Source organism: Rhinopithecus bieti, unplaced genomic scaffold, assembly GCF_001698545.2.
Source record: "Rhinopithecus bieti isolate Rb0 unplaced genomic scaffold, ASM169854v2 scaffold_17829, whole genome shotgun sequence".
NCBI lineage: Eukaryota > Metazoa > Chordata > Mammalia > Primates > Cercopithecidae > Rhinopithecus > Rhinopithecus bieti.
In genome coordinates, this window is record NW_016809238.1 from 873830 (window position 1) to 884939 (window position 11110).

At 35.1% G+C, this 11110-nt stretch overlaps 1 protein-coding gene across 1 annotated transcript in view; it reads left to right on the forward strand.

Moving 5' to 3' along the window:
- Positions 1 to 11110, forward strand: part of PUS7L (pseudouridine synthase 7 like) — a 37969-nt gene that overhangs the window by 18313 nt on the left and 8546 nt on the right. Inside the window, 3 exon segments of the mRNA XM_017888955.1 lie at positions 1267 to 1365; positions 5451 to 5532; positions 7204 to 7484. Of these exon segments, the coding sequence (XP_017744444.1) occupies positions 1267 to 1365; positions 5451 to 5532; positions 7204 to 7484 (462 nt within the window).

Consider the following 11110-nt stretch of genomic DNA (forward strand, 5'->3'; position numbering starts at 1 on the left):
TTTTTTTTTTTTTTTTTTTTTTTTTGAGACGGAGTCTCACTCTGTCTCCCAGGCTAGAGTGCAGTGGCGCGATCTTGGCTCACTGCAAGCGCCACCTCCTGGGTTCAAGCCATTCTCCTGCCTCAGCCTCCCGAGTAGCTGGGACTGCAGGCGCCCGCCACCATGCCTGGCTAATTTTTTGTATTTTTAGTAGAGACGTGGTTTCACCATGTTAGCCAGGATGGTCTCGATCACCTGACCTCGTGATCCGTCCGCCTTGGCCTCCCAAAGTGCTGGGATTACAGGCGTGAGCCACCGTGCCCAACCTGCAATTAATTTTTTAAATGACATGAGATAATGACATGCTTTTGTACCATGCTGACAACAAATTGGCTCAACATCTTTTACTAAAAAATTCTTGAGTTGGTATTCAATAATAATTGTTGACTGAATAAATGCATACTCTCCTCATAAAGTAAGTGTGGAGGACTCTTTTGGCTTTCAAGAAACTGTCTGGGCCTGGTATTTTCTTTCTGAGCACATGTTTAATGACTGACCAATTTCTTTAATGGTTACAGCAGTATATTACAGTTTTCTATTTCTTCTGAGTAATGTGACAGCTTTAAAACATGGCCTGAAGGGTTCACCTCCATCAAGAAGTGAAATCTGTATTCCTCCCCTGGAATACAGGGAGGAATACCTGTTCCAGGTGCTGGAACAGCTGGACCAGTAGAGTACTGCTGAAGTGGCTCCATTGTCTCAGGTCAGCCTTTAAGAAACTGAGATGAACTAAAGAACAAACAGTTATGTAGAAAAGAGCCAGGATGTGTGGGGTTTGAAAGTAAGCCTGTTCTTGACTCCCTACATCTCCAGACAGCCGAAGAGTCTCAAAATAAGAAAGAGCGTCAGGGTAGGGGTCAGATCTGGGTACTAGGTGACCAACTCATTTTGGATGCCCAGAACTTTTCTGGCTCTAGCACTGAAAATCTCACATCCCAGGAAACTCCTCAATAACATGAATGGAAAGCTGACATATTTTCTTCACTGGTTTTATGTTCTAACTGGTTTTATGTTCTCACTGGTTTTATGTTCTAACTTCTAATTCTGTGTTTTCTTTCCTATTCTTTAATTGCACAGCATTTCTCAGACTATTTGGTCCCTATGTGCATAATGCTGATTACAGAGTTCTTCTATTAAAATAATTATGAAGAGAAAAATTCAATTGTGTATTTTGACACGTAATTGTACTTATATACTCTTAATTTGTTGATTATTTTGTATACATAGAAAAAAGGCTTTGTGAATTACTATGGACCACAGAGATTTGGAAAGGGAAGGAAAGTTCACACAGACCAAATTGGACTAGCTTTGCTGAAGAATGAAATGGTATGGATTTTGGAAAATGTAATCTTACCTGTTTCTGTCAATTATACTTACTACATAATCCAGCTCCTTACTTTCTTAACTCTAGCTTATAAATGCATGTAAACACACACATACAAATATATTACATCACTGAACATTTAGTAAGCTGCTGCTATGTCCTTGGTATCATATTACAAGAAAGCCAACTGTGTGAGTGTCCTTGTGGTTAGTACATATTTGAGATTTGACACAGAAATGACTATCACTTTCCAATTTAGTGAACTGAATAGAAGATTTAGAGGAAATTTTGACCCTACAATCCCAGAAATCAGATATCAGATCATATAAAAGATAGGAATCCACATAAGTCTAGAGACTAAAAGGGGAGCAGCAAATTTGAAAACAAAATCTGACTAGTTCAAAATGAAACTAAAAATGCATGTTACAACTAAGAAGCTGCATTTGCTGAAATATTAACAGCATATGTGTGTATATCTACTTTTAATTTATATTTTTTATATATAATTACATATTTTTACACTAAAATGGAATGCACATAATGGAGGAAAACTACAAAACTATAAAAATTATATATTTGAACAAGTGGAAGATTATTCTTATGATAGTATCTTGTTCACTCACCTGTGTTCTAATATAGTTTCTTGAGTGGAAGAGAAAGAAACAGTAAAAGATTTTGTGAGAAACATGGTGCATTGAACATCATCTTACATATCAAATAATGTTCACAGCTGATGATTTAGACCACATCTGCAAATCTATAGGTAGTTCTGGGTTTCACATTTCAAAGGAGATTTTAGCAACTGGAATATAACTGATATGATAAAGAGTCTAGAAATGTTTACCTCAGCAGTGGTTCTTTAGTCTAGAAAACTCTGAAAATTAACTTGTAAAATGTTTAAAATTTTGTCATACAGAAGAGTACTTAATAGTTTGGGGCCTGCTGGATGCAGCATATGTTCTACTTGAGTTCTGCCATTTGTCACCTGTGTTACTATAGGTACTTAACTTTTCCAAGTTGCTTAACTTTTCCAAGCCTCAGTTTCCTTATCTGTAAAATGGAGATAGCATGTATGTCACAAGATTTTTCTGAGAATCGAAAGAACGTTTGTTAAGGCAGCTAGTACAGTGCCAGACAAGTGTCCATAGATGGGATGGGCTAGATATTTAAGGGACTTGTAGTCCAGCATAAAAAACTTTTTCTTAACAATTGTTCAAATAACTGGAATGTCCTGTTTCTCATGGCATTTAAGCAAAAGCTGGATGGCTACCCCTCTACCCCTTTCAAACCTCATATTGCATGCTCTTGAATTTTTGAAAACTTCTGCTTTAGTAGTAATAATCAATTATTGTTACGTAACAAATTACCCCAATACATAGTGGTTGAAGACAACAAACATTTATTATCTCAATTTCTGAGAGTCAGGAATTTGGGAGCAGCTTAGCTGAGTGGCTCTGGATCAGGGTCTCTTGTGAGGCTGCAGTCACACAATTGGCCCAGGTGTGTAGTCTCTGAAGACTTGACCAGGATGGAGGATCTGCTTCTAAGCTCATGCTCGTGGTTGTTGGCAGGAGACTTTATTTTCTTGCTTTAAGACTATTTGTGGCATGGCTTCTAGAGAGATAAGTCTAAGAATGCAAAGGAGAGAGAGAGAGAGAGAGACAACAGATACCGCAGTGTCTTTTATAACCTAGTCTCAGAAGTGGCATACTTTCACTTCTTCTGTCTTCTGGCCACACAGATCAACCCTGATAAGTGTTTGAGAGGACTACATCACCTGTGAAGACCAAGTGAGGGAGAGCATTGAGGGCCATCTTAGAGGCTGATTCTTGCAGCTAAAAAGCTGTATCTTCTTTCGTTTGCCTGAAGCACTCCCTCCCCAATGTGTATATTCTTTAGGTCTCAGTTTAAATATTCTCTTTCTACTCCCCAAGAAAAAGTGAATTCCTCTTATTTTGTGATCCTGTATCATCTTGGGCTTCCCATCTTAAGTTTTATTGTATTTTATTGTTATTGCTTATTTAATTTTGTCAGTAGGCAGAAAGTTTTAGTTGGACAGAGACCATGACTCTTTTACTCAATGCTCTGTCCCTAATACCCTATGCAGTACCTAGCACGTGGCAGATACCTAATAATATTTGTTTGAATAAATCAATACTGTAAAGGAAAATTGAGTGGGAAATTGGGTCAAATGACCTATTTAAGATTCTTTCCTACTCTAAGACACGTGCTTTAGAAATAAATCCCAGGGCTAAAGGCAGTGACAAAATAAGTGAACTAGGAGATACTATTTAAAAAGAAAGGAACATCTTTTAATCTATTTAGGATTTAAAATAAAATATTAAATTTGGCAACTTTTTCATTAAGATTTTGGCAATTATTTTAAGTCCAAAGAATTCAGGAAATTGAGAGCACAAATGAAATTAAGGGCTTGGCTTTCCCCTCTGCTTGCTACTTTCCTATTTTTGTCATGTGTGTTGGTCAGGTCTGAAATTTATGTCATTATTTTACCCTTGTGTTCTTAGCTCAATAATAGAGATAAAGCATGACAGAAGTCTAGGTTGTCTGTCCATTGCCAATGACAATAGAATTTATACTGTGTACTTACTTTGATAGTACTCTCGATATAACCTCTTCTCCAATTTTATATCTCTCTTTATCTTTTGTCTTATGAATCCTTTTTGGTTTTAAGGGAGAACTATCTTTTATATTTCCAATGTCCTTTTCTTCTTCAAGGACTTCTAAGTCTTGAGAAATAAAAAAGCCAGTTAAGATATTTGTGCTGAGGTGGGCAGTTCACAAGGTCAGGAGTTTGAGACCAGCCTGGCCAATATGGTAAAACCCATCTCTACTAAAAATATAAAAATTAGCCAGGTGTGGTGGCAGATGCCTGTAGTCCCAGCTACTCGGAAGGCTGAGGCAGGAGAATAGCTTGAACCCAGGAGGCAGAGGTTGCAGTGAGCCAAGATCGCGCCACTGTACTCCAGCCTGGACAACAGAGCAAGACTCCGTCTCAAAAAAAAAAAAAACCAAAAAAGGATATTTGTGGCTGTGAAATGGGTGAAACATAACTTTAATTCATTTGATCCTAACCTGAAAGTTATAGCTGTGTTTTCTTTGGAAACTTCTGAAGCTTCTTTTTTTAATGTTTTCTTTCTGAGCGATTTTCTTTACTTTTGCTCTGGGAGCGAGGCATTCTACATCTTCAGAGCTACTTCTTTTCCTCTTCCCTTTTCTGACTCAGGTAAGTTGGATACTTAAAATCTTTGTTGTTGGTTTTTTTCTTTGAGGGTTGCTTTTGGGGTTCACTAGTTTCTACTTCTGAGCCCTCAGAGTAGTTCTTGATCTTTTTACTTTACAGCTGCCTGCATTTCTTGTGTCCATATTTAACTCTTTGACCTGGACGTTGTCTTGCTTTTTCATTTGCCCTTTCTTTTATTTTGTTTATTTTTCGTTTTTCTTCTGTAACAATACATTGGTTTAATTTTACTTCTGCTCCAGCCATTTAAATATTAAATATTTTCAAATACATCTATTTAAATATTAAACAAATATTTAATATTTATTTTTAGGCCAGAAGGGGCTCAGTTTTCACTGTCTTAGGAAGTATGTTAGGTTTTCTTGGTGCTTCTTCAGGTGGGTTGTTAAGAACCTGAAATGAATTCAAAAAAGTTTTACTATTTATAATACTTTCTAATTTTTTTGCTTTTGGAAATAGTTTAAAAATAGGGGTTTAATACATTTAGCCTAAGCTTTTCAGAATTCTTACACCTTACTAAGAATGTCAATACATTTTAACCTTAATATTTAAAAAAAATGACAAAAGTGGAATTATGGAAGTGATAGGGAAATGCTTTTTTCAGTCCATGATATTTTAAACCTATATATAAAGTTATTTCATGCAGAAGGCTTATTTCTACATTTAACATTGACTGTTTAATTTTTGAAACCCTAAAGAGAAAATTGCAGCATCAAGTATAATTATTAAATGCCTATTCTTTTAGGATGCTAGAGAATTTGCATCTTTTTTTTAAGAAAGTAATTTGACATTTTTATTAACACATGTTTACTTGCTTGATTTTTCAAGACGAAAGCCATAAAATTGTTTCTTACACCAGAAGACTTGGATGATCCTGTAAATAGAGCAAAGAAGTATTTTCTTCAAACTGGTATTTAAGTTTCTTTATCCTGTACATAGCCATGCAGATACAGATACACACTATAAATGTTTTATCAGCAGGAGAACATTTATTGTAACATAAATGTGATAAGAAATCGATTCTAGTATATTACATACGGAATACTTTTATTCCATGACTTAGGCACTCACTTCGTTTTTGGTCAGATTTGGAAGTTTTTTTGTCTATGGTAACTCTTGTCTAGGGGTAGGGGCAATGGGAGAAATAGTTTCTTAGTTTTTCTTGGCTGAAATCCTCTGAAAAGAGAGGAGTTCCAAATTCTAGTCTGGCACTGATGGCAATATAATTAATTGCAGCTGGGGGAGATACAAACATAAATAAATGAAAGTTTATTTATGATATTCCAAACTTTATGCATTATTTTCATTCTGGTTGCCAATTAGCCTTGTCAGTTTTTAAAACTTTAGGTCAATATGATGGAGTATATATAGAATGCTTGATGAAAACCAGTAAGGAAAAGTGGTTATGAATGTGGCTTGAGTAGACTGCATGGGGTTAACTCTCAACTTTAATACTTCCCAACTGTATGATCTTGTGCAAGTGATTTGACGTTATTGTGTTAGTTTCCTTATCTGTAAATTGAAGCAAATCACAGTACCTAAAAGAGTATTATGAGATTTAGATATGCCCTTGGAATAATGCCTCGCAAGTGCTACATACAGATAAATATTACCTTTATTTAAATAATATTATTTATAATATTATAAATATTACCTTTATTTAAATAATTAAAACAGCAACCACACCATGTCAGATTCATTCAGATATCTGACCGACATACTGAATTTCACTTACATTGAAATAAAGGATGTCAGTTTTCAAATATTTATTTATTATTTTTAATTATGTATATATTACATATGTGCAACTATTCACAGGAAAGTAATATTTTTGTGCCACACCACAATGTGTAAACAGTGTGGGCACTTCTAACTCTTATGAGTAATTTAAGTAATACTAAGGAAAATTCAAAGTGACTTATTTGTGTCTGTTGTAGAGTCCCTGAGATGAAAATTTTCTTATGGTAATGATTCTTCAACACTCATATGCATAAGAAACACCTGGTACATTTATTTCAATGCCAATTCCAAGGCCATACCTGAATAAGCATCTTTGTGGTAGATTCCAGTCATCTACATTTCAAAGTGCATCCTATTTTGTGAGGCATAATAGTGTGCCTGAAGGCTCCAGATCTCAACCCTTTCTTAGTAAAAAAAAGTTCTGTGTTTATGTCCAGAATAACTCTTTAAAAAACTCTAGTCTCTGCTAGCTCAGCAATAGCAATTAAATTATTTAATCCTTGAGGGTTTTTTGTTGTTGTTGTTGGTTTGATTTTGTTTCAACAGTCCTGTGAATAACTTCATTAGTTTATCTCTATTCTGAAGTAAGGGACTTTAGTAAGCTGTTATGAATGTTGGATTCTTGCTTTTTTTTTTTTTTAATAACAGGAAAAGTGAAAGTAGGGCCATATTATGCTTATTATTTTTTTAAGCTCTTCAAGTGTAGCTAGGTTTAACCGAAAGCGTTAAATATCATCTTAATACCCATGTTCATTGCTTTAGTTTGAGATTAGAACAAAAGCCTTTGTAAACTGGTCTTTAAATAAAAGTGGCTAACTACCTGATTTACCCTTTATTTCAGAGGATGCTAAAGGGACGCTTTCCTTGATGCCTGAATTCAAAGTGCGGGAGAGAGCATTGCTGGAGGCATTGCATCGCTTTGGCATGACCGAGGAAGGTTGTATCCAGGCATGGTTCTCTTTACCCCATTCCATGCGCATATTCTATGTTCACGCATATACCAGCAAAATTTGGAATGAGGCAGTATCTTACAGACTTGCAACCTATGGAGCAAGAGTAGTGGAGGGTGATTTGGTCTGTTTGGATGAAGATATTGATGATGAGAATTTCCCAAATAGTAAAGTAAGTATCATTCCATCAGAGTTTTCCAAGAGTAGTTACTATACCAGAACATGAATTTTCAAAAGCCCTGATAATAGAAACGCTTTAAACATACATGTAATTTATTCATCTGTTTGTATTTATATTTACTTATCTTCTGCTTCAAGTCTGCTGTCAGTTTAGGCTTAACACATGTTGGTAAATGGAAAGATAAAAATAGTGGTATGGAGTGAAAGGTATAGGTAGTAAAGCTTCCTTTAAAAAACCCATTTGAAAAAGGATTACGCAAATAATGCACAAAACAGCCCATCAAAATAAAAATCAAGGCCAGACGTGGTGGCTTATGCCTGTAATCCCATCACTTTGGGAGGCCGAGGNAAATGCTTTTTTCAGTCCATGATATTTTAAACCTATATATAAAGTTATTTCATGCAGAAGGCTTATTTCTACATTTAACATTGACTGTTTAATTTTGAAACCCTAAAGAGAAAATTGCAGCATCAAGTATAATTATTAAATGCCTATTCTTTTAGGATGCTAGAGAATTTGCATCTTTTTTTTAAGAAAGTAATTTGACATTTTATTAACACATGTTTACTTGCTTGATTTTCAAGACGAAAGCCATAAAATTGTTTCTTACACCAGAAGACTTGGATGATCCTGTAAATAGAGCAAAGAAGTATTTTCTTCAAACTGGTATTTAAGTTTCTTTATCCTGTACATAGCCATGCAGATACAGATACACACTATAAATGTTTTATCAGCAGGAGAACATTTATTGTAACATAAATGTGATAAGAAATCGATTCTAGTATATTACATACGGAATACTTTTATTCCATGACTTAGGCACTCACTTCGTTTTGGTCAGATTTGGAAGTTTTTTTGTCTATGGTAACTCTTGTCTAGGGGTAGGGGCAATGGGAGAAATAGTTTCTTAGTTTTCTTGGCTGAAATCCTCTGAAAAGAGAGGAGTTCCAAATTCTAGTCTGGCACTGATGGCAATATAATTAATTGCAGCTGGGGAGATACAAACATAAATAAATGAAAGTTTATTTATGATATTCCAAACTTTATGCATTATTTTCATTCTGGTTGCCAATTAGCCTTGTCAGTTTTAAAACTTTAGGTCAATATGATGGAGTATATATAGAATGCTTGATGAAAACCAGTAAGGAAAAGTGGTTATGAATGTGGCTTGAGTAGACTGCATGGGGTTAACTCTCAACTTTAATACTTCCCAACTGTATGATCTTGTGCAAGTGATTTGACGTTATTGTGTTAGTTTCCTTATCTGTAAATTGAAGCAAATCACAGTACCTAAAAGAGTATTATGAGATTTAGATATGCCCTTGGAATAATGCCTCGCAAGTGCTACATACAGATAAATATTACCTTTATTTAAATAATATTATTTATAATATTATAAATATTACCTTTATTTAAATAATTAAAACAGCAACCACACCATGTCAGATTCATTCAGATATCTGACCGACATACTGAATTTCACTTACATTGAAATAAAGGATGTCAGTTTTCAAATATTTATTTATTATTTTAATTATGTATATATTACATATGTGCAACTATTCACAGGAAAGTAATATTTTGTGCCACACCACAATGTGTAAACAGTGTGGGCACTTCTAACTCTTATGAGTAATTTAAGTAATACTAAGGAAAATTCAAAGTGACTTATTTGTGTCTGTTGTAGAGTCCCTGAGATGAAAATTTTCTTATGGTAATGATTCTTCAACACTCATATGCATAAGAAACACCTGGTACATTTATTTCAATGCCAATTCCAAGGCCATACCTGAATAAGCATCTTTGTGGTAGATTCCAGTCATCTACATTTCAAAGTGCATCCTATTTTGTGAGGCATAATAGTGTGCCTGAAGGCTCCAGATCTCAACCCTTTCTTAGTAAAAAAAAGTTCTGTGTTTATGTCCAGAATAACTCTTTAAAAAACTCTAGTCTCTGCTAGCTCAGCAATAGCAATTAAATTATTTAATCCTTGAGGGTTTTTTGTTGTTGTTGTTGGTTTGATTTTGTTTCAACAGTCCTGTGAATAACTTCATTAGTTTATCTCTATTCTGAAGTAAGGGACTTTAGTAAGCTGTTATGAATGTTGGATTCTTGCTTTTTTTTTTTTTAATAACAGGAAAAGTGAAAGTAGGGCCATATTATGCTTATTATTTTTTTAAGCTCTTCAAGTGTAGCTAGGTTTAACCGAAAGCGTTAAATATCATCTTAATACCCATGTTCATTGCTTTAGTTTGAGATTAGAACAAAAGCCTTTGTAAACTGGTCTTTAAATAAAAGTGGCTAACTACCTGATTTACCCTTTATTTCAGAGGATGCTAAAGGGACGCTTTCCTTGATGCCTGAATTCAAAGTGCGGGAGAGAGCATTGCTGGAGGCATTGCATCGCTTTGGCATGACCGAGGAAGGTTGTATCCAGGCATGGTTCTCTTTACCCCATTCCATGCGCATATTCTATGTTCACGCATATACCAGCAAAATTTGGAATGAGGCAGTATCTTACAGACTTGCAACCTATGGAGCAAGAGTAGTGGAGGGTGATTTGGTCTGTTTGGATGAAGATATTGATGATGAGAATTTCCCAAATAGTAAAGTAAGTATCATTCCATCAGAGTTTTCCAAGAGTAGTTACTATACCAGAACATGAATTTTCAAAAGCCCTGATAATAGAAACGCTTTAAACATACATGTAATTTATTCATCTGTTTGTATTTATATTTACTTATCTTCTGCTTCAAGTCTGCTGTCAGTTTAGGCTTAACACATGTTGGTAAATGGAAAGATAAAATAGTGGTATGGAGTGAAAGGTATAGGTAGTAAAGCTTCCTTTAAAAAACCCATTTGAAAAGGATTACGCAAATAATGCACAAAACAGCCCATCAAAATAAAAATCAAGGCCAGACGTGGTGGCTTATGCCTGTAATCCCATCACTTTGGGAGGCCGAGGTGGGCGGATCACGAGGTCAGGAGTTTGAGACCAGCCTGACCAACATGGTAAAGCCCTGTCTTTACTAAAAATACAAAAATTAGCCAGGCGTGGTAGTACACGCCTGTAATCCCAGCTACTCAGGAGGCTGGGACAGGAGAAACTCTTGAACCCCAGAGGTGGAGGTTGCAGTGAGCTGAGTTCGTGCCACTGCACTCCAGTCTGGGTGACAGAACGAGACTCTGCCTAAAATAAAATAAAACATTGCGGATGACTCTGCCATCCCTGCTAGCATCCTAATGTGATTCCCTCTGCTTCCTCCAGAGACTCAACCTCCATTGTTATATGTCTTTCTAGACTTTTCTCTATGCTTTCACATAAATATCCATTGAAAATCTATTTTTATTATATTAACACTGAGAAAATAAAAGATAGGATTTAGAGACTCAAAACTTAAAATATGAAGAGGAGAAGGAATATGATTTTATAATGGTATAGGGAACATGTAATGTATATTTCTTTTATGGAAATGTGATTTTATCTAAATGTGATTCATAATTTCCTCTTAACAGTGTCTTAGAGACATTTATATTAGTGAAGTTATAATATAGTTTATATTTTAAAGCTTGGTTCTTCCATTTCCTCGTTGTCAAGTTTTTTTTTTTTTAAATTA